Source organism: Ptiloglossa arizonensis, chromosome 2, assembly GCF_051014685.1.
Source record: "Ptiloglossa arizonensis isolate GNS036 chromosome 2, iyPtiAriz1_principal, whole genome shotgun sequence".
Taxonomy (NCBI): Eukaryota; Metazoa; Arthropoda; class Insecta; order Hymenoptera; family Colletidae; genus Ptiloglossa; species Ptiloglossa arizonensis.
This window is the reverse complement of record NC_135049.1, coordinates 24,756,535-24,781,947: the sequence shown is the minus strand read 5'-3', so window position 1 is coordinate 24,781,947 and position 25,413 is coordinate 24,756,535. Positions and strand designations below refer to the sequence as shown.

At 40.6% G+C, this 25,413-nt stretch overlaps 1 protein-coding gene across 5 annotated transcripts in view; it reads left to right on the top strand.

Moving 5' to 3' along the window:
- Positions 1-25,413, top strand: part of L (zinc finger protein Lobe) — a 157,773-nt gene that overhangs the window by 756 nt on the left and 131,604 nt on the right. For all 5 annotated transcript variants that reach the window (XM_076327365.1, XM_076327364.1, XM_076327363.1 and 2 more), the window contains exons 2-3: positions 19,239-19,319; positions 19,466-19,546. In XM_076327365.1, coding sequence (XP_076183480.1) covers positions 19,239-19,319; positions 19,466-19,546 — 162 coding nt within the window. The remainder of the gene's footprint in view (positions 1-19,238; positions 19,320-19,465; positions 19,547-25,413) is intronic.

Sequence of the window (25,413 nt, the reverse complement as noted above, 5' to 3'; positions counted from 1 at the left end):
ACAGAAATAAGTATTTGTACATTACGTTTTCTCGGTAATTTAGTAATATTTATAACAATTGTAATTTTTTGAAATATCCACAAGTTTTTTGTGCTTTAATGATTTTCCTCTTTTTTCTCGATACTAATTCTTGTTCATCTAAACTCCAAGTATTAAATTTGTTCTCGTCTGAGAAAATTATTTGTTCTTAAAAAATCCAATGATTCATTTACGTAGGTTTTTGAAAAATTAAGTCTCTCTTCTCAATTCAATTTATTAACCTAGCTATTTGTGTTAAATAACCTGCTTCTCCAAGTTCCCATAGATACTGTATTTTTCTTATAATAAATCTTTCATTTCTTTTAGTTAATTTACCCGACTTACCTTGTACTTTTATACTCATTATCGATATATTAGATACTGGCACGACTTCTACTCGCTATTTTACTAGTTTCTCGAATTGATTTTTTACCCGTCCAAAGTCCAATTATAATTTTCTTTTCTCTTACGGTATTTTTTTTTTTTAATTTTGAGTACTCGTTACGATAAAAGCCATAAATATTTAACAGAACACGTTACGAACGAAGTAGTAGAATTACAAATAAAAGAAGGTCGAGATTCCTCTTACTTTAGGGTTTTAAATGTATTTCGTCAATAGATGGCACTGTACGGGTACTTTTTTTTTTCTCAAACGTACACGGTATTATCTTTTCCTTAAAGGCATAATAAAATTCGTGCTACGTAATAGAGCCGAGTTAATGCCTTCCATAACCAATCAGCTCTCCGTAAACAAAATTATTATCGTTCAAGTTAAATGTATCGCTGTGTATGGATACTTTTTTTTTCGGTGGTTGTAGCTGTTTTCTGTTTCTTTTGTTTCGCTCGTGTTTATGAATTCATCGTTGACAGTTGCGGCACGTGCAAACGAAGTTACGTTTATCGAGATCTTGAGGTCGAGGCTCTAAAAAAAAAAGAGAAGCGTTTCTCGAAATGCATCGTTATCGCGAAGGCTACACACAAATATTGTACGCCTTTGTCTTTTTTGCAAAGAAGTTTAATACAGCCATTAATACGTTTCGACTTTTTTACGAAGAGGTTTAATATAACCGTCAATATGTTCATCGAATCGAGTGCGATTTAAATGAAGCTTCGGTAAGGATCACGTGACACTGCTAGGAATTTATGAAAGATGTCGCTGAAAGAAAATTCATAATAATATTATAAATATATAATATTCTAAGCGAAAGGGTTAATTTATAATAATAAATACTCGATGTTAATAAATTTATTATAATTAATTTATAATAATAAATACTGCTAGGAATCTATGAAAGATGTCGCTGAAAGAAAATTTATAATAATATTATAAATATATAATATTCTAAGCGAAAGGGTTAATTTATAATAATAAATACTCGATGTTAATAAATTTATTATAATTAATTTATAATAATAAATACTGCTAGGAATCTATGAAAGATGTCGCTGAAAGAAAATTTATAATAATATTATAAATATATAATATTCTAAGCGAAAGGGTTAATTTATAATAATAAATACTCGATGTTTTCAAATTACTTTCAAAGGTCGATTTAATTCTTAGATTAATTATTAATTTAGCAGACTGCTCGTAATAATTGAAGGATTACCAATTTAATCGAATTTACGTTTGGCAAGATATTCTATCGTTTTAAAGCACGAACACATTGTACAAAGTGTTTTCTTATTAATCGCCATAATTTCAGGGGCGATAATTCAATCCGATGAGAACGATTCGTACGAACAAGTTGGTATGTTTTTTTAAATAAGTCTTAAGCTTACCGATACAAACTAATGTTGTCTAGTTTGCATATTACGTACGGGAACGCGAGTAAAAACATTAAACGGAGATTCGCATGTAAATTATTCGCGGAAGTGTTTCGAATAACACCTAAAATGAATATTGATTTAGCGAGAAACATTATAAGAGAGTGGTTCATTTTAACGGATTCTGCTGGATTATTATTGCGAAAAAGTGGAACACTGCAGGTGGATAATTATAAAAGTTAAACAAGGTATGGCAGAATGTTTTTCTACAGTATACTTTTCAGGATTTTTAAACGGGATTAAGGTAAACACAAACTTTATTAGAAACATCGTAGAACGTAAATAATAAATACTTCCTTTTCATAGTTCTTGTACAGTGAAAGAACGTATAATTAGAAATCCTAACACTTTGAGGTATAACGATAGTTCTGATCAAATAATGGAATAGACAACCGAATCTATCTTTGGTAGATGCAACCCTTTATCTCGGCTCAACACGATCCTTAAAACTATGTTCTCTGAACCCTTTGCCCTACGGTCGCGATTCTAAATAAATAAATTTTCTTTCCGAAAACGTTACGCAAGGGTTCTTTTACAATATTTTCAAGAAAATATTGGGTTGTTCGGAAAGTCATTTCGTTTTTTTTTGGTGAAAATGAAACACGATTTTTTTTACGGTGCGTAAACTACACATTCTCCATTTTGTAAAACGAAATGACTTTCCGAACAACCTAATATATTCGAACGTACGTACGCGGACAAGATTCACCCTTGGTTCTTACATTCGATCCGATTTCCTCACCACGAGTCTTTCATAATATTGCAAGCGAAAGGGTTAAAGCTACATTTTCCCAAACTACATTAAAAGTTTCGATCCCATTTCCTTACCACGAGTCTTCAACGATATTCTAAGCGAAAGGGTTAAAGCTACATTTTCCCAAACTACGCTAAAAGTTTCTGTCTAATTTCCTTACCACGAGTTTTCCACGATATTCTAAGCGAAAGGTTTAAAGCTACGTTTTCCCAAACTACGCTAAAAGTTTCTATCTAATTTCCTTACCACGAGTCTTCCACGATATTCTAAGCGAAAGGTTTAAAGCTACGTTTTCCCAAACTACGCTAAAAGTTTCTATCTAATTTCCTTACCACGAGTCTTCCACGATATTCTAAGCGAAAGGGTTAAAGCTACATTTTCCCAAACTACGCTAAAAGTTTCTGTCTAATTTCCTTACCACGAGTCTTCCACGATATTCTAAGCGAAAGGGTTAAAGCTACATTTTCCCAAACTACGCTAAAAGTTTCTGTCTAATTTCCTTACCACGAGTTTTCCACGATATTCTAAGCGAAAGGGTTAAAACTACATTTTCCCAAACTACGCTAAAAGTTTCTATCTAATTTCCTTACCACGAGTCTTCCACGATATTCTAAGCGAAAGGGTTAAAGCTACGTTTTCCTACGCTACGTTAAAAGTTTCTATCTAATTTCCTTACCATGAGTCTTCAACGATATTCTAAGCGAAAGGGTTAAAGCTACGTTTTCCTACGCTACGCGTAAAAGTACGATACTACACGTTCGATTAGTTTCTCGCGGAGGCACAGGTGTCCGCAACGGGTAGAAAAAAGACGAGTTGTGTCGTGAGGTGGATGGGGCCAGGGCGGAGGGAGGGGGGGGGGGTGGGGGGGGGACAGGAGAACGGTGACAACATCGCGTTACAATAGGGAGAATACATCGGCGCAAGCGTTCCTCTCAGCCGACGACGATCCGTGCGGGACGCGGGGCATACGTGTTCCGGGATAATCGGGATAACGAGAGAGACGGATGGCTGGTGGTACGCGTTCGTCTGACGGAGAGAGAGTGGATAATAGTACCGAGGGGGAGGAAAGGAGGAGAGAAAACGAACGTAACAGGATAAAATCGAGACAGAGAGAAGAAGATATTGTGCTCGCGATGAGGTAAGAGAAAGTGATAGACGCGTGTAGCGCGTGATACAGGGTGACCCACTGGAAACAACCATCCACTATTCGCATCTCGGCGAACAATCTTTCGCGAACGGTTGTTATTCCATTTTTTTTTACACGAGACGCGTTTAATTTTTCCTTTCTTTTTTTTTTACCAGTTCTCCGTATTGTCGTCCGTTGCGTTTAAGTTTAACACGTTGAGCGCGACGTCGGTCCCGCGGGACTGACAGTGAACTTTCCGTTCAGGCGGCGTCGGTCCCCGGGGACTGACAGTACACTTTTCGTTCAGGCGGTGTCACACCCTGGGGACTGACAGCGGACTCTTCGTTTCGGCGACATTGGCACGCGAAACCGGCATTGTCAACGATTAAAAAATTGTTGTTACAATTTTCACGGAGTTTACTCAAACATTTCAAACAATGGTGCGATTCAGATTTACCCCACGTATTACAACAAGTAACGACCTTTTTTCGCTTTGTTTTCTCGCCAACGTACGCCCGAATGTTTTTCCATTTGTGCTACAACATTCGATACAATATTTTCGAACGTTACGCGCCTTTCCTTCCTTCTTTTCAAATTTGTGAATCGTGTTGACGGTTACACTTGGAGTTTCCTCGTGCGAACGACGTGCGAGTGCATCTGTTAATTGTTTCCGGAATGTTGTAATCGATTTTTTGCTTCCCGTTACACTTCGGAACGTGTGCAATGCATTTACGACCACGGTATTTAAAAAAGATCAAATACTAATTTTTTATACCATTTTATTGTTCTCCGCAATGGACCGCTGTACGCGCTCGTTTGGTCGGAGGGATCAATCGCTGTTTTTCCCTTATTGTAGTCAATAATAATTTTTGGTTTTTCTTTTTTCTCGTGGGGGAAATCTTCAAAAGACCCCTCCGACTCCTTGGGGAGGTCTAAACAATTTTTGGTATACAACAAATTTGTAACAAACTTGTCTTTTGGATCTGGCCTTCTTCTCTTTCCTCTTTCCATTATCTTTTTTTGTTTATAATTTGTAAAGGGAAACAAAGTAACCTTCCGAGCGCTCGGCATGAAATGCTCGATGAAATCTTTCAAATCGCAAAATTAATACGCAAATTAATATTAATGGAATATTTTTATTTCAATACTCGACGTGGATACGTTTGCATCTTAAAAGAGTCCAATACCTAATTTCCAATTTGAATTTCAAGTCGAAATTTTCCCGAATTGGAAGAAGTGCACTGAATTGTGTGGCGACCGAGGGTCTCCTCTCAAGTTCAAAGGGTTAAACAGGAAATCAACCGGGACAGAAGCGATCAAGGTTCTCGTGTCTTAAGGGTTAACGGAGTGGAGATGTACAAACACCTTTGTATCTGTTTGAATCGGTTTGTAGCCGTATCGTTGTTGTTTGTTCGTTGATACTTTTGGGAGGGTATTTTTAAAAAATTATTTTTAAAAAATTTGTCTACAATGTTAAGTTTTGTATACGTGTATGTATTAGTAGGGGTTACTATTGAAGATAATTAAGGAGAGTGAAAGAGATAATGATTACGTAAAAGTTATGAGAAGTAACGTAAAACGTAACGCGTGTTCTCTCGATGCTTGTTCGGCGATGACTGATTCTTAAAACGCACTTCCGGTCTAAAACCTAAATAAAAGACATCGGTCTTGGCGAGAAGGTGAAAAGGTTTCTCGTGTCGGAGCTCCCCTTAAGTAAACTAAACTTAAAGCTTATCTTGTACTCGTACATTTCTTACGCGAGAAAGTTTAATAAAAATTAGAATTTCTCGGATCGAAAAATTGGTGTTCGATGCATTGCGGTCCGCCAATGGTACTTACCAGTCGTGCACAGTGTTTACGTTTTAATTGGCTAATGCCACTGATTTAAAATTTGACCGATAAGCTGTTTGTGGCGACTAGTCACCAGGAATTGATCAATATTTGTCTCTAAATAATGTGTTACATTGTTCGGGATATGCGCCAAATAAAATTTCGTCGAACAGACATTATCAGTTGATTTCGTATGGACTGCAATATGAATCGGTTCGGTCTGCTGGCGACCGCAATGATTTAAACACTTGCTAAATTTACTTGTCGGCGATCGCTAAAAGCAAACAAAAAGATCGAGGAGAATTGTACGTGGCAGACGCACTGTACAATTGCATCGACTCGATCTATTACGAGAAACTAAACGAATAAAATTCTTTAGTCGTAGACGAACAATCCCTTCGTTCGATCGTCTTACGATACGAGTCGAAATTATACAAAGAATGAAATATATATACATATTGTATCGTCGAAATTTTTCAATCGTTTGGTAATACGTAAGATAAGAAAAAGAAATTCGAAAATATCAATGAAATGTACTTATGAACATGAAATCATGTAAGTGGTCTATTGTTTATAATTGAACAATGCATTAATTATGAAATGAACCGACCATGAGTAACTTTGCGTGACAAAGCATCGTGACTCGGAAAATTCTCGGAAAGTGTCGTAAGGGTTTGCGATCGTTTTTGAACGAAATGGAAAAGAAAGAGGGAAGTAGAAACAGAGGAAGATAGTTAACGGGGAAAGTGAAACAGGTGGACACGATGAAAACAAAGGGAAAGTGAAGGGAGAAACAACGTAACAACGGTTGAAACCCGTTCGCCAAATGTGTCCGAAGACTAAGCAGACCCGAACGAATCCTTAAGAAACGGGCTGCAAGAAGAATAAACCGGAAGTTGTGAAAGAGTAAGAAAGTTTTCGAAAAACGAGACTCAAGTTAAGAGCATTTCCTTAAGCCGCGAAAAATTCGATGGAAACGCAATTTAAATAATTTCATTCGTAAATAACGAATCGACCGACTCCCTCGATAAGCCCTTCTTTCTATCAGTAATTGACCTAACCGAGGTTTCTGATAAATTGTTACACAGACAGTAACGAATGATAATTCATCGGAGATGTTACATTTTTCTTTCAATAAGTAAAAGTTTTTCTGTCTTACCCTAAGAAATACAAAGAGAACAACAGGGTTAACACAGCGAAGATGTTAAAGTGGCCTGTTTCCAGTAGAACACCCTGTAGAGTGGGTCTCGTAGCAGAGGGAGAGACGAGAGGCGGGAAGAGGAAGATGGAAAGAGGGAGACAGAGTCAGTAGTCAGCCAGGATGGAATTAGGTGGAAACCCGCGGGACTGGTGCCTCTCCCCACGGAATTCCCGGCCTCTGTAATCACCAGTTCTCCTATCCTATCCAATTCTGGTCGCGCTGCTCCCTTCCTCTTCTCACATTTACTATTTTCTCACTTTCTTCCTCTTTCTGCTCTTTCCATCGTTTCTTTTTGTTTGTTTGTTTTTTATTTTATTTTTTTTTAATTTTTTTTACTTCACATCCCTCTTCTCGTTCGTTCCCTCACGTTTCGTCTTACGTTCCACCTCGTCTCTGGCGCTCGTGTCTTTCTTCCGTGGCGTTGTATCCTTCCGTTTCTATCATCTTTTCGTTATTACGTTGAGATACACCGTCCTTTACGCGTCATACGGGTCATACGCGTCACACGCGTCACATGCGTCACGTTCTCTCACGTTTCGTCTTACGTTCCACCTCGTCTCTGGCTCGTGTCTTTCTTCCGTGGCGCTGTATCCTTCCGTTTCGATCATCTTTCCGTTATTACGTTGAGATACGCCGCCATTGATTCATTATTTACGAATCAAATGGTTTAAATCGCGTTTCCATACGCGTTACACGCATCACGCGCGTCACGCGCGTCACGGGCATCACGCGCGTCACGCGCGTCACGGGCGTCACGGGCGTCACGCGCGTCACAGGCGTCACGCACGCCACACGCGTCATACGCGTCATACGTGTCCCGCGCCTCGCGTATGACGTGCCAGGTAAATTCCGCGGGAATGGTGGACCACGATACATCCAGTGCTTGCGATTTCGGGGGAGCCGAGCGCGCGTTACGAACGCCTGGAATACCTCGAATCTTCAGCGGAATTTAAGCGGGAAGTGCAGGGAATCGGTCGATCTGGATTTTTAGCTAAGTAAATGTGGTCAAAGTGATGTCTGAGCTTTGGATTTTCGTCAGTGGAGGTACAAATTATCCTCGTTCCTGATAAAGGAACGTAGACTTAAACGTAATTTATCTCTATCGAAATCAACCTAAATGTCCTGTGTCCTGTGCTGTCCAGTTCGAGCATCGAATTTCAATGAATACGAAAACTAAGCCGCTCTGCGACAGAGTGGTTCATCGAGAATTATTTGGCAAAGAGGACGCGGAAAATTCATTCCGTCCACTGGACTTTAATTTTCACAAAGAATCGTCTCCTTTTCAGTTGTAGCGCGTATTATGCACCCGCATTCTACAATAATTTAACGAAAATCCGCTAACTTAATCCTTGTTAGAAGTTGCATTATAATCACTATAACCACCGGGACAGGAATTAGGGCTGTCACTGCAAAAACTAATAGCGGATTAAGTTTTAGAGGAGCCACGATTAAAGGGATTAAAACCGTAAGCTGAAAATTTACATTGTACCACTGGCTTCCAGCTTGCCTCGCGCGATGTTTCTTGAATTATTTCTGGCTAATCGATTACGATGATTTATGATATAATCGATCGTTCGATTCTTTCCGGGTATCCGAGCTTCGTATCGTTTCGTACGTCTGCTTTTTCAACTATGTAAAATTACAATTGAGGCTATGCGAATATTTTATAGGTGTACTTCGATTATCGGTGTTCGAATATTATTACTCGAATAAAAATGTAGGTTACTTTTATACACATTTATACACAGACGAATTAATTTACCGATAGGTAAAAATTATAGAGAATGGTGGTCATTGATACACGTATGTGTAATATTTCGCAAGAATAGGCACAAAAGTCGCAGCGAAAATCTTCGATCGAATGAAAACCCGTTAATAATCGTTCAGGTCGGTGTGTTAATTAAGAGATTATTATTATGCATTTGCACCAGAGACGCAAATTACAATCACGACCCTGAAGCATAATGCGCAGTGATTCGGGTCGTTGCGTCCTGCTTCCCGATTATAATGTTTACGTTTATACGATCAGAAACACACGAATATTCCTACGTAATACCGAATACTAATGACAAATATTAATTGCAAATCTCGCGGTGCAAAAATCCTGGCTCGATATCACCGTAATTATTTACTCACGATATCAATGGGAATAACGTTCTACGGGAGGATTCACTGCACCGTGATACTTGAGAGAGTGAATCCCGTACAAGTAAAAAATGTAACAGGAACGTCGCTTTTATGTACACGTGTGCAACATATTTATGGAAGTTTAACTCTGCATCTGGAGCTCGAAAAATAATTAGATTCGAATTTAATTCGGAACTCGTATCCGGAACGTAAGACCTCGGTACGGGTCAGAAATGACCTAGATTCGTCGTTCGAGGATTAAAAGAAATGCTTCGTGTTTCTTCGTACAGGAAACGAATACTCATTTTAGACAAATTAAAAATGTTCACAAACGGCAAGAAAAAGTAAAGAGTGGATTGAAAATTAATCGAAGTTACGATTAGTTACGAGTAAGACTGCTTGTCGAATTCCTTTAAATTCGAATATTCGAAAAATTCAACGATTTATGTATACACGATTCGAGTGGGTACTATTTAAGCGTTCGTAGTACTCGAATAGCGCGATGCGAATCGCAAATCAAGTTCTTCGACTTTAAATCCTTCTCGAACTATTTTAGAATATTGAATTGTTCAAATACACTTAGCCCTGGTTAAGACATCGAGAGTCACCTTCGATCTACCGTAATTCACAAAATATGATATTTAGAGCCTATGTTTGCGTAAAATTTCTTGTTCTCTTTAATTTCCATCGCTCTCTGAACGATTGTCGTGCAACTTTCTCGGTGTCATCGATAAATCGAGCGTGTGAATTTTTGAAAAGGAGCAGCTCGCGTATTTTCTTTCATTTGGTAAAAAAAACGTTACAGATGGCCAGAAATTAACATCAACGTTACAAAAGTGGCCAGAATTCAACATCAATGTTACAAAAGTGGCCAGCATTCAATATTAACGTTACAAAAATGGCTGGAATTTAACATCAACGTTACAAAAATGGCCAGAATTCAACATCAACGTTACAAAACTGGCCAGAATTTAACATCAACGTTACAAAAGTGGTCAGAATTCAACATCAACGTTACAAAAGTGGTCAGAATTCAACATCAACTTTACAAAACTGGCCAGAATTTAACATCGACGTTACAAAAGTGGTCAGAATTCAACATCAACGTTACAAAAGTAGTCAGAATTCAACATCAACGTTACAAAACTGGCCAGAATTCAACATCAACGTTACAAAAGTGGCCAAAATTTAACATTAACGTTACAAAACTGGTCAGCATTCAACATTAACGTTACAAAAATGGCTGGAATTTAACATCAACGTTACAAAACTGGCCAGAATTGAACATCAACGTTACAAAACTGGCCATGATTTAACACCAACGTTGGAAAAATGGCGAGATAGCGGTGACCGTTGCGAAAGGTGATAAAGAGTCGACGAAACGTGAAAATCGTTATCGTCGAATTCCGTGAAATTTTCGCGAATTTCGAGCGACGACAAGCACGCGGAACCAGTTAGCTCAACGGAGATATGATTATTTCGTGGACGAGTGACGAGCAGAAGTAGCCCAAAAGCCGACAGCGCAAACAGATGGGCCTCCATTAACGCAATTACGAACGGTTCCGATGCACCTACGGATCGTCCACGTTATGACGGGCATTGGAATCCATTAATACAGCTTCGGTTGCGCCCAGGTTCATTATCGTGCATTAATTAGCGACACCCTATATCACCTATGCTCGCAATGCTATCGGCCAGGCTTGCTATTTCGTGGCTAACCGCGTGTTCGTGATGTGTTCTGTACGCGCTGGTGGTGGTGCCTGCTGATCCGATAGGACGACATCGAATTGCTTTCGCCGGAAACGCGCGATTTCTGCTCGCTCTGTTCCTTCAGCAACGAAATTATGCTCCCGCGTGTATGCCTGGACCGAACTCGATCAACGATTCGCAATTTTCGTTGCAACGAATCTGACGACAGAATACGCTCGATTCGGTCAGTTGAAACAAACAGTTCTTAACTCGGAGCTCCGATCGATTCGTGAGGAATATTGTCCAGCGATTCTCGTTTTCGGGGGTCGGTGTCAACGTTCCTGGAAAAAGAGTCGACGATATTCGTTTAGAGATTCCGTTCGAAGATAAATTGCAGAAGCTTCTTGGGGTTTGTTTTTTGGTTTCAAAGGAAACAAGGCGCGATCGTGATTCTTTTCCGGGGTGTGTATGGACGATTCGAGTAGCCGTACGAATTTTTGTAGGTATATAATTTTTTAGCAGATAAACAAGAAGTTGTATACAAGGATTTCGACGAATGTTCGAAATACGAAACGAAGAGGAATTATTGAATCATTCGAGTGGTTTTATCAATGGAATCTAAACGAATCTAAAGAGAATATCGGAAATTGTAAAAATGCCTTGAAGTAACTTTTCTTCGTTTTTTTATTCACGAATTCGACACGTTCTTTATGTTTCGTCTTAATTAACGAGTAAATTCGAAAGGGTGGATTTAGAGGAGGGTATAGTAATTTCTGTTTTTAAGTTACGCGATCGGAACGGTTCGTTTGGAAGCGATTTTTATCCAAAGTTTGGATACACCAAAAGGAAACGAAATTGAGCAACTTTGAGCGACTCTATCGGTGTGTCAACCACTAATGTGGAGTAATTTATTACTTGAACGTAATGTAAAAATTGTAACGATGGACTCGAGAAGTATCGTTGAAACGCGATGCAACTTCAAAGGTTATTTGCCTAGAACTATAACGTTCTCCGGATGTCTGTCACGAGCTATCTGTTTCTACTTAGAATGGTGACAAGTTTGAAACGAAAGTTTCCACGATAAAAACCAATCGAGTGTCAATTGCTATATAAGATATCTTATATTCCAAAGTTACTTGTGGAAACTTTCTGTGTGAGGATTGGTGTTACAACTATAAAGTCACTGTACAATAAATAAAAAAGGGGGTTGCTTTGTGGACGATCCTTGCTAAAGAATACTGTTCTTTCCTTTCGTACATTTCAACTTCGTTATAGATTGATCTACCAATCGAGTGTTAATCGCTACATAAGATACCTTGTATTCCAAAGTTACTTGTGGAAACTTTCTGTACGAGGATAGGTGTTACAATTATAAAGTCACTGTACAATAAATAGAAAAAAGAAGAGGGGGTTACTTTGCTAAAGAATACTGTTCTTTCCTTTCGTACATTTCAACTTCGTTATAGATTGATCTACCAATCGAGTGTTAATCGCTGTATAAGCTACCTTGTATTCCAAAGTTACTTGTGGAAAGTTTCTGTACGAGGACAGGCGCTATAACCACAAAGTCACTCTACAATAAATATCCTATTTTTAGAAAAAGTGGAGGGATTGCTTTGTGGACGATCCTTGCTAAAGAACACTGTTCTTTCCTTTCGTACATTTCAACCGACTGTTATAGATCGATCCACCAATCGAGTGTTAATCGCTATATAAGCTACCTTGTATTCCAAAGTTACTTGTGGAAATTTTCTGTACGAGGATAGGTGTTACAATTATAAAGTCATTGTACAATAAATAGAAAAAAGAAGAGGGGGTTACTTTGCTAAAGAATACTGTTCTTTCCTTTCGTATATTTCCACCAATTGTTATAGATTGATCTACCAATCGAGTGTTAATCGCTATGAGTGGAATCGTTAATTCCAAAGTTACTTGTGAAAACTTTCTATGCGAGGACAGGCGCTATAACTACAAAGTCACTCTACGATAAATATCCTATTTGTAGAAAAAGTGGAGGGATTGCTTTGCGGACGATCCTTGCTAAAGAACACTGTTCTTTCCTTTCGTACATTTCAACCGACTGTTATAGATCGATCCACCAATTGAGGGTTAATTGCTATACGCTCTGTATCGAACGAGCGGACGAAGTAGTCGAACAAAGGAAAAGGTTTGTGTTCGTCTCCGTCGTACGCGCGAGTCAGTTCGGTGTAACTCGTGCAAAGGAACGAATAAGAAGTATACAAGCCGAGATAAAGTGGGCGGTGTTCGAGACGTTTGAAACGGTACTGTTTTAAAAGTGCCCGGTATGCGGAAGGCTGGGTACCTACCCCCCAGGATGGTGAAGAGACGCCGGGGAAGACGGTCTCAGCGAGACATTCCCGGGATGCGGTATTCCTTTGAGGCGAGGCCACGCGTTGACGTTCGCCGGCTTGGCGTCCCTTTTGCGGCGAATTGTGCGTCGCGTGCTATGAGAATCACAATCACCGGCTACCTCTTGTACGTGTCGCGTGCACCAGTTGCGTCTAGCCGACCTCTCGCATCGCGCGTTTACTCTCTCACGAGCTTCGGATGGCGATAAAAAGGTCAGACGATGTATTTGTATCCTTGCATCGAGGTATGCCGCGATCTGGTAAACGGATAGGGCCGCTAGTCGGACCGTGTTGCATTCCCGAAACATGTCTCGGAACTTGTTTATACCGTACCGAGAACGTATTCCTACCGTTCGGGACTGTTTCGAGTAATCGATCTCTTACAGTTTCCAATACATCGAAGTCAATAAATATCAAAGGTACAACCTTTGGTAGATAAACTACTCCGACACTGTCTCAAAGCTCGGTCATAGTAATTTCGAGAATATTTAAAACCGATTCGAACACGACAAACACTGTTTCTCTCTACAATCCTTAGCTTCCTAGTTTTCGATCTTCGTGATGTCACACGAATAAGAAAATTCAGTGTGAAAGAATACCATGTTCTCTGGTCATAAGTGTCGATCGTCCAACAGCGGAAGGAATAATTCAACGAAAGATTATCAGTTGAATAAATACAATTAAAGCGTTGCACCGTGCTCGTTGGATGGGACAGCCGTAGCAACCGGTCGGTCGGTAGCTCGATAGAAGAAATATTTCGGGCGGAATGGCGGCGCGAAAGTTACCCGCAATATCCCGGGTGTGCTCCAGGTAGCGTGTCGGAGCCAGAGGGTATTCGTCGGCGGATGCGAGGGTCTCGCGGGAGTCTGAGCCCGCGTCAGAGCTGGCCGGGTTAGGTTCCCGCGGGAATCAGCTCGACTTCCCTTGTAGCAGCCACCCAGCAGCCAGCTCTACCGCAGCGGAGCAGCCCTTCCCAATGGCTGCTCGCTCGGCTGTCTGGCTGCCTGTCACGAGTCCAAGACGTACGGCGGCTGCAACCGGGGAGCAGAGATAGCAGTCGCTCCGGATAACCCGCAGGGCGCTCCTTTATTCACAGCATATCGATTAATGACTCCGAAGCCCTGGTGGCTTCCTAACCGCTCCTCTCCAACCTCCGGGATCGACGTCTCGGGGCATCCCGCGACCTGCCGATCCCCCAGAGATATCGTTAGCGAGATTATCGTAACCGGTAATCGGCAGTCATCGTTCCTTTTCCTTCGAGGCATCCTAACCAGCGTAGTGACCCTTTCCGGAGTTACAACGGGACCGTGGCGGAGGAATTCTTTCGCGGTTCTTGGACGGATAAAACGGAACAGGATCGAGATACGGGAATCGTTTTTTGCAGATCGGTCGCCAGAAATCGACGGAAGAGAATTGTATCGCGGTGCGTGTCGTCGAGGTAATTTATCAGAGGTGCCGGGTTTAATTCGCGAGTACTTGGTAAACGCGACGATTGGATAGGAAAATAGTTTGTTTGATAACAGTTGGGACAGTTGAACGATCAGAATTTGGATGTTTCGTGCAGGGTGTTTTGTAAAAGAATTTGATAGTAATTTTATAGAATTTTATAGTAATTCCTCTTCTAGGATTGTTCCGATCCTAATCGGATTCGTCGAGCGTACGAATAATAATAATAATAAAAATTCTAGCGATATTCTTCTCTCGGTCATAGTACTGAAAAATCAAAAGACGCGGCAGTATTAACACTTAAAGTATTTTTACACTCGAGGTATTAACACTTTAACGAGTATACTCGTACGTACGATAACCAGAGAAGCAACGATGAAATTATAAAATGATGAAATCTCTATCGACGATAGATTCGGCGATAAAAATTAAACCATTTGAATAAAATATGCATGTAAGTATAATATGAAAACTTTCCACAATTAAGATGAAAAAATATCGACACCTAGACGTCGAACTTTAATCGATAGCCGCGTCTAATCTTCCCGGTAAGTCACGAATCGTTCGAAGACGTCCCTTTCCAACTATTTGATACAAGAGTATCGGTTTCGATGGTACAAGTATCGATAGTATCGGAACACGTCTGAAATTCAACGCTACCGGTTACAGTTTTACGGTCACCTTTGTCACGCTCGGTTACGAATGTATCTAAAGGCGTTATCGAAAGTACAACGCCACGGGGTTAAGCCGCAATATGCAGTTATCCCCGGACGAGGGTGCACGCGGGTCATAATAATACATCCGTTTAACGTCGAGCGGGCAGAGGCAGGAGGGCCGAGATTGCGACCTGTATTTTCGAGAGCTTACATCGTCGTCTTCGTCCTGCCCTCTGAACAGCCACGGAACTGCTCTATGTCTAGGCCAGACAGTATTACGTGCCTTCTTACGCTCATATCGTACGTAAACACAGGTGCACGCGCGCATAAAGCTACACGTGGACCAGCTCCATCGAGATGATAGCCAATCCCCTTACCTTTACGATTATTGTCCGACCGGGCTATTCTGCCTCGCCGCCGAATTGTTTACAGTATTTACGATAGATCGAGTCCCAGCGAGCGACCGGATGCATACGAAGCAGCCGCGAGGTTATTCGGTATTACGTGTGCCAGATGATACTGGGTTGTTAACCCTGTAGACGGGGAAATTAGGAGTTGAACTTTAACCCGAACTACGGATCTTAATTTTCGAAACTCGAATGGGTGTTCGATCGTAGAGCTCTTGGTCCAAGTCGAAAGAAATTTAGGAGAACGGTGTTGGATGTGAACGTCGATTCCTCCGAGAACCGAGGAGACTTTAACATTCGTGTTCGAGTCGTTAATCGATGAACTTTGGTTGACCCGGGACCACCTTCTTTGGATCTTTCGGGAGGTGGGAGACGAGAGATCTCGGAAAAGATTTAGAGACAGAGACGACGTCTTGCCGAGCGAGTCTCGAGTGGTTGGAATTTTTACGAGTTATTCGACTTATAGTTATCCGATGTTTATCGATCGGTCGATAGACGGATTCAAAGATCGAACGTGGACTGATCGTGATAACGTTCAACGTATAGTGTCTCTCGATACCAAACGAGACGAGTTTCATTTACGTTCAAGTTTGAAAAGGAACTGTGCAGAGAATCGAGTTCGGTTATTTCTGCTTTCGAGCGACAAACTCGAAACCGATTCAGTTTCGCTCGAAAACGGGATAGGTGGTGATTTTGCGACATTATTAAAAGGTTGGTTCATCTTCCTTGGAATTGCTCGCTCACTTGTCTCTCTCGTCTGATTCCATCGTCTTAGCAAGTCGTTCCTCGTCATGCGCAACGTGGATAATTCAAGTCACTTTGACACGGAGTGAAAATTGTTACTCGAAAGTGGAGATTACTAGAAAACGATCTGTAAGAGAATTTCTTCGACAGTAGTCACACCTAAGGGGTAACCGGTTGTTCAGTGGGGAGCGAAGTTCAGCGACAATTAACGAGACAAGGTAGGAACTGATGGAAAAGTCCTCGCCGGCAGTCGACTCGATGATGGACAAACCATTAACTCTTGGTATCGTTGGAGGCACGAAACGCGTTCGTTGCTCGACAGAAGCCTTGACAGCTGACAGGGTGGAGGGTGCGAAGGTTCAATCGAAGGGCGGTTGCCAGCGGTGCCTTGGCTGATGTCTTCTGGAATATTTAAGACCAGCTTCCATCCCTTGGTTCGATGCGCTCGTTGTTTCTCGTTTGCAGGTTAATGCCTCTTATACGGAAGGACGTTCAGTCATCTCTCTCTTCCTCTCTCTCTCTCTCTCTCTCTCTCTCTCTCTCTTCCTCTCTCTCTCTCTTTCGAAGCTTTCCGATAAAGTCGATGGTCGCAGGACTTTTCTCTGTTAGCTTCATCAAACTTTCGCGATTACCATGCTCTCGAGAAACACATCGTTGCCTGGTACCTAATCTCTCGGTATGCTCGATGCTTCTTAACTTTGCAGATCATTCTCGCGAGAAAGATCGTTATCGTTACTAATAATAATTCTTTGCATTGTCATTTCGTTTTCCAAAATGGAGAATATATAATTTAATGAAATCATTATACACTCTAAAAGAATTGTGTTTCATTTTCACCAAAAAGAAAACGAAATGACTTTCCGAACAACCCAATAATTATCACGCAGGAATAGTAATTGTACTTCTACTCTGAGTTAATTCGAGTCTCAGAGTATAAACATTGTATACATACAGGTATACATCTTGAACGATAATAAGTGTTCAATTTACAGTTCATAGATCTGAAAATACTCGGACACTCGAACGGTGCAAAACACGAAACTCGAATTGTATTTACCGAAGTACTCGAAGATTCGAATATCGAACGATTCGAACAACGATCCAAACTTTGCTCTCTGCTCGATTTTTGTCCACCTCGATACGAATCACGGTTTCGTCGCTCCGCGAGTAATCCTCGAGACACTCGATTCGAACGGTGTAGCAACGATGCAAGCGGGAAGAAACTCAAACGTGGAAATGGGTTAATCAGTCCCGCGGAGTGACGAATGTTCTCGTTTAGGTAATAACCGAAGCTGGTTTGGAAAAAAAAAGAAAAAAGAAAAATCCGCATTCGACACCTTCGAAAACGCTGGCAATCGGCTGGAGTGGCAAGTTCGTCGAGCGAGCTCGCGACAGGGAGAAAGAGAAAGAAGGAGAGTGGAAAAGGGAGAGAGAGAAAGCGAGACGGAACGTAGAACCGGTAGAGAGGGAGCGTGGCGGTGGTGGTGGAGGAGGAGGAGGAGGTTGCATGCAAAATAACAAACGACCTGTTGGCCACGTGGACAGGGGTGTAATTTTTTAAGTTTAATTTTGTGGTCCCACGTGACAAACGGATGGCTCTACTATACGGCAGCCACGTCAGTGCGCTCCGCGGGTATATTTCATTCCGAAAACACGGCTCGTCGTTTCGCTTTTGATGATATACAACAACGAACGGTTCCTCGGCGTGGTAATTCGTGTCGCGATCTGACACACAACGAAACGCTTGGTAGAACACGATGCTTTACGATCGCGAGACCTTTGGATGCGATTTAAAAACTTCTTGGACGAGTTTCCGCGGTGATGTTTCTTCCGAGTAATATTGATTTTCAATTTCAACGAAATCAAGTTTTTGGTAAGTCGAACCGCTGTGTTCGCGAACAACGATGAAAGATGGAAAGCGTTTGAAGAAAGTACGGTACGATTTTTGATACGTGGATACTCTGGTTTAGAGGTGGATTCGATCTAGAAACATTGAGGTTTTTCTTTCGTGGATAAAAAAAAAACAATTTTTGTTTCTTAAAAATGTATCTGTTTATCCCAATGTTTCTATCATTGAATTTAAATCTTGTCGGAGAAATGTAATTTCTTAAAACGTTTTCGATTAATTTTGTTCACCTTTTTCAGGAATGAAAAAATTGATTTTATTAGTTTAACAAGTTACACGTTACTGTATGTATTAAATAACAGTTATCTATTTCTGTTTTCATAGAAAGCTATTTTTAATTTTTGACACAATATCATACTACTTTTTATAATTCGTTTACCATTCATATTTCTATACTTATATTTACTCGTTGGTACGTTCCTTTTTGTGTTAAATTCGCATTATTCTTTTCGAACAATTGTTCATTTTATTGTCACTAGAAGCGAAACGAAACGCTCGAAAAATGAAAATTGTTAAAAATCTTTCCACGACTTTATCTTTACAATGAAATACACAGAACATTATACTGCAAACGTTACTTTTGCATTTTTCTCCATTTTTCGCAACATTGAAATATCCATAAAAAGATGATTTATAGTCGGAATCTGTGTCCGGAAACTAAAATTAATATTTCGCGCAACATCGCGTGTACCGTGAGTTTGTCATAAATGTTTGAAAACAGAAGTATTAGAGCATAACCTAATCTCGTTTCAATTATTTTCAATTTACCATTAAAATTACTGCCGCATTTTATCGCGTATCTTGCATTGTCCTTCTGAAATGTACTTCGTCAAAGTTATCCGTGTCGTTACGTTCGATGCGTAAATCTTGTTTAGTAGTTGGCCGACAGTCCGCAAAAAGCTTATTATTAATCGTTTCGGAGTCTCTTTGTGTTATTCGAAATCCATATTCATATTACGTGGAATGCGGCATGCGCGCGCGCAAAACACTGACAGAGAGAGAAAGAGAGAAAGAAAGAGAGAGAGAGAAAGAGTAGAATTACAATTTCGTTGGTTGTTTTTCTTGGCAAATACTGATTTTATTCTTCGCTGGTGATATGCAAATGAAACGGAATTAATGGTTGCTTGTCTCTCCGCAGGAGACGAAGAGTGGGACGACGGCAACGAGCAGAATGTCCTGGAGGTAGCCGAGCAGGATAATGGGACAACGGGAATTAAGCGTGAGTGTTACTAAATACTTTCCCCCGTTATCAAATGTTTGCGTAAATCTGCAGAGTAACGCGTGTCTTCGTTTCGTTTTCTTTTGGCCGTTTCTTTAAAGGAAAATATCACGAGGAATTTAACCGGGGAAAATTGTTCGTTACAGAGGACGAAGAAGAGGAGGAGGAGGAGGAGGACGAGGAGGAGGAAGAGGAAATTCAGCGTGCGTTCAGTAATCATTCCGAGGGTGAGTAGAATTATCGTCGTGATCGTGTAATTTCACAAGTAGAGAAAGAAGATAACGTGTACCTCGATGAACATTCGGTTCTTCCGTTTAGAATTAGAAAATATAGATTTTTTCATTCGCACAGTTGCGTAATTAACTGTACGGTGAAACGCAAAGAATCGTGTGTAACAGGAATCACGAACGAAGATACATTGCCCGAAATGAATAGAGAATTATCCGTTCTATCCATCGATAAGATATTCTTTCAATGTAAAAACAATGACGAACGTTATCGAATTATCGACGAATCTGATTTACTCTGTTGAATGAAAAGATTGAAAAAATCTGATCCCCCGACGGTTTCGAGCACCGTATTCAGTTCTCGCTCGGCCAGTTAAAAGATCAACACCGGTTACATTCAGCCTGTTCAGAGATCTACTTTCGCGAATCTCCGGCACCGGTTTTGAATACTCGGCACAATGAAGTATTGCAACCAGGCAACCGTCGTTATGCACGTAACAATGGGGCAAGAATTGAGGGAGGCGTGTGTAGTCGGTGCATTCTGGTGCATTACTTTTATCAGTTCTCGCGGGACGTTGCCTTGCACTACCGCGACGCAACAATGCGTTCAGACGCATCGTCATTGTTCGTAGGCGCTCAAGAAGCATAGACCCACCTTAGACTCTATGAATATGGGATTCCTTCGTCCCGAAGGATCCCGGACAGTGTTGCGTGGATCGCGCGCCGACCGATGACTGCGCGTTTATCTGTTTCTAGCGAGCCTGGGACCCAGCGAATAATTTAATATTCGAATATTTCAGGGGTATTCTACAATTTCGAACTTTCGAAACGAGGAACTTTGAATACTCGAGTATTCGAATATCGTTCGAGTGTTTCGGAAGTTGTTCGAATATCCATATACTCGATTGTCATCGTTCGAATATTTGAGTATTCGAATATCATTCGAATATCTCAGAAGTGGTTCGAGTATCTAAATACTCGATTATCATCGTTCGAATATTTCAGTATTCGAATATCATTTGAGTATTTCAGAAGTTGTTCCAATATTTAAATACTCGATTGTCATCGTTCGAATATTTGAGTATTCGAATATCATTCGAGTATTTTAGAAGTTGTTCCAATATTTAAATACTCGATTGTCATCGTTCGAATATTTGAGTATTCGAATATCATTCGAGTATTTCAGAAGTTGTTCGAGTATCCAAATACTCGATTGTCATCGTTCGAATGTTTGAGTATTCAAATATCATTCGAGTATCTCAGAAGTGGTTCGAATATCTAAATACTCGATTATTATCGTTTGAATATTTGAGTATCCAAATATCATTCGAGTATTTTAGAAGTTGTTCCAATATTTAAATACTCGATTGTCATCGTTCGAATATTTGAGTATTCGAATATCATTCGAGTATCTCGGAAATTATTCGAATATCCAAATACTCGATTGTCATCGTTCGAATATTTGAGTATTCGAATATCATTATTTGAACATTATTATTCAAACAAGAAAGTATTCATATATTTGCGCAATTCATGAAAGGTACTGGCGATGTATTTAAATATTGTATTTTGTCACGAATTGATTACGAGGTCGCGTATACGAATGAACCGGTTCCTCTGAGCGAAATCAATGATTCTTAGACGACGATCGATAATCGGTCTATACATTGTATAGAAACTTATATATATATAAATACAACGGCTTCTTTCTCTAACATGTCTTGACATTAGTGTATAACACGACACGGTATCGCGTGTGATGTTTAAAGCTGCTTAACCTCCTTACTGTCGAGTTTTTTCCCCAGTAGTCAGCCTAAAATCTACGATGTCTTTTTATCTCTCTTTTCGAACGTTTAAAGAATATAACAAACGATTCGTCCTACCTGTATTTACACACTTCGTAGAGTGGTCGATAATTTTACACAATATTCGAAGATAAAGAGCGCAATAATAATCCAAGTATCGTTCGTGAAATTGCAGAATTTAACAACGTTGTCTCCCATTTCGGTTGTCGCAATGAATTTCTCGACATATCGTGCATAGCATATGGGGTGGAGAAGAAGTGCGTGCTAGCCATGGCAATTCCTTTCAGAATGGTAATAGGGGCTCAGGTGGCAAAGGTGATTCGACCCTGCTTATTATGTCGATATATCGTGTGTAAAGTATAGACGCGGAACAATAGTATCTTAACGATACAGAGGCGGATAGGTACATATGTAGTTTTTCTGCTCGTGCATCATCAAATATCCTTTTAGAGCTCCTCTCTTCGTTTCTTTTTTTTCTTTTTTTTTTATTTTTATACTAGTAATCTACCGACGTTTTCATATCGTCTCTTTGAAAAAGCGGCGTCGTTCATCTCTGACAGTGGAAAAAAATCGCCATACGGAACAATGAATCAGATATTAGCCGAAAAATTGTCTACTTCCGGCGCGATTGCAACCTCGAAAATACGCAGTGAATCTCAATTAAACGAATTACATCGATTTGCGCGGGCGCGGAATAAACGCCCGGAGCACGAACATTTTCCACGAACAGCTTTATGCATCCCAGAGCATAATATTCTTCGGAAATCGAACGCCCCCGGAGGGTTCATCCTTTGCGAGTTGAATGGTTGTATAATTATACCGTCGAAAAGTTTAGCGTTGTTTGTAATGTAACCCGACTATGAACTAATGAAGATATAATCGACCGATGAATAGAATTTTTTTCTCGGTACGCGGTGACCGTTTCGTTGCAGAGTATTTTTTCTTCGAAACCCCTCGAATTATGTCCGAAACATTTGTTCGTATCGTTAAAATCATACCGGATGCAACGATCCGTTTGCAACTGAAATAAAATCGATACCCGAGGGTTTTCGTTATCCTGGTAAGCTCGAGTTTTCGTTTCGGGAATCGATCTATTTTTCTTTCGTCGCGTGTACACTTTACTATTTTCCAGATGAATGTGATCGTGTAAACGAAATACAACTGTTCGCGTAAGCTTCTTTCGCGATTGAATAGAATTTACAGACGCAAGTGTGCATTGGAAACGGTAGAAGATTTAGGTTCGGAATAGAGCTGGGAGTGCTTACTCGTAGTTTTTCGTATTCAAGTACTCGAAGACTTCTGCCATTCAAATATTAGGCGAATATGATTCGAATACTATTCGAATATTGGCTGATCGAATGTCAGAGTGTTCACTGATCAAATTGTGCTCTAAGTATCTGGATATTCGTAGTACGTATACATGTACGTGTATAGTTGAATAAAATAGTATAAATAAAATGATTTTATAAACTAAATTATAAAGAAAAAGCATCTTGCAAGAAATACTTCAAACTTACCTACTCATCTTACTATTTTCTTGGTCGACATTCGAATAATAGATATTTGAATAATGATATTAGAATAATGGTATTTGAAGTTGATTTGTGGTACTGAAATACATATAGAATACTCGAATACACAAAGAAAAAGTATTTTGCAACAAATACTTCAAACTTACCTACTCACCTTACTATTTTCTTGGTCAGCATTCGAATAATATTTGAATAATGATATTAGAATAATGGTATTTGAAGTTGATTTGTGGTACTGAAATACATACAGAATACTCGAATACACAAAGAAAAAGTATTTTGCAACAAATACTTCAAACTTACCTACTCACCTTACTATTTTCTTGGTCAGCATTCGAATAATATTTGAATAATGATATTAGAATAATGGTATTTGAAGTTGATTTATGGTACTTAAATACACATAGAATATTTGAGTAATTCAATATTCGAATAGTTCTAGTCTTAATTCGAAAGTGTTCAGAATTCCGAGAGCACGTACACGCTTCCCATGTGCATCGATCGATTCGTTTCGAGTTCGAAACGTCAAAGGAGATGGGTTGTAAAAAGAAATTAACGTTTGGTCCAGGTAAAATTTGCCGGTCTCGTTTGTACCGAGCTTAAGAGCAATCGTATCCCAACCGACTCCGAATTTTGAATACTCGAGAACCACGTCGTTAAGAAAGTGTTCCCAAACCTACAAATTTGTTCACGTGGTTGACTACATAGTGTCTCGACACCGCGGCGGAGTGGCGGATCTATTGTTAAAAAATGGTTAGATGGCCGATTTGGATGTTGAGGGCGTGTCCGGTCGGTCGAACAACTGGAAAGCGTCTTCCAGAGGCCTAGAAACCCACTCTCGCGTTACGCGTCGACACGTTTCATTTACCAGCCACGTATCCAGCTCGTTAAAAGACCCGAAGGCTTCGTCGGCGCGTTTGAGAAGCCTCGTATAATCTCGCCTAACGATTCCGAGACCAATCTCTCCAGCCCTATAAAATTTCGCGAGCCGTTGTTACGTAACCGGGAAGAGAGCTGGCTCGAAAGATTCGTGCCTTTCTACGCGCCGCGCTCTTCCTCCCCGAGGAGGAAGCGAGATCCGACTTTTATCCGTTTCCTCCCTGTACCGGCCGATTATTATTTCAGGTTACCTTTCGCCAAGTGTACTTGCGCGCGCTTTATACTCCAAGGTAAAACCGGCTTGGAGGAGCTCGGAACGAGGTTGTATCCCCGAGGAGGCCACCGACTCCCACGGGAGATGCCTCGATGCCCTCTCCACTCTACCTGCTCGCCTGAAAACATCGAGGCTCCTTCGTTTCTTTAATACATGGCCTCCGCCGACGCTGCTCATTACCTCGGAATAAAATGACGCAACGTTAGTGCTATAGGATTTTCCAACGCCGTTTGTTAACCCCCTTTACAACCCAACGGCCACGTTTTCACCGGTGTCTAGAAATTCCATTCGAACTCTACAGAAATATTTAATTCTTCGAACACGATGATTTTTAGACGTTCGTTCGTTCCACGAACTCCAAAAATCGGAAGACGGGGACTACTCGTCGAGTTTTTCCACTTTGGAGTGGATTCGAGTGTTCAACCAGTACAACTCGAACACCGACTTCGAATATTTTGTACCATCGTTTTCCAAATTGGTCTGCGCACTACGTATTCCGCGTAATGATCTTTCTTGACCCATTGGGTCCTCGTAATACAACCTTTTTCCCCGAAATTTAAACCGTTACAAGAAACGCGACTGGATACGTTCTTCTGTTTCCCTAATCCTCTCGTTGTTGAGTCGAAAGTGTACAAATGCAGAGTATACGAATGATACACTCGGAACGGTTTTGTCTCGAAGAGGGTTGAACTGAAAAACGCTTCGAGGTTGGTTAAATTTGTATTTTAAATTCGAAGATGAAAATTCTCAAGTTTCTATTCAGAACGTCTGTCAATGCTCGACACACTGGAATCTTCCGATTTTCTCTATCACCGGTGGTACATTGAGATTATTTCATTCAGGACGAATCAGGGATCCATCTTGGTCCTCCATCTTGGTTTGCAATATTTCGTGAATTCTGACATTAGCATCGGATCAATCCTGTTTCGATTATAAAGTTCGATCACACAGCTTGGTGAATATTAATACCGGTTACAGAGGAACGTATTTTGATCGTTGTGGAAATCTTCAAGTTTCATTATTCAGCGGTTAGGAAGAACGACAATGCGACACGGGGTTAATGCTAAACATTGTACGCGAATATTTCCATGGGTTGGCCTGTATACACCCCTGAAATGCATATCATCGGTGTATTATTATTATCTTGGGAATATTGGCTCGGTCTCGTCCTCTGGAGATCGCGTAGCGGAGAGGCGAGGCGGATGAGGTGGGTTAACGCCTTACAGCGGCCATCGCTAGAAGAATTCAACGGGGGTGGTTTCACCGCGACGCTTTCGCTAGCTTTCCCCACCGAAAGGGTTGTCGTCGCTCGGGTCTCAACCCCGGTGGATCGCGATTATTCGAACAACACGCTCGTGTATCCGTTCTTTCTTTTCC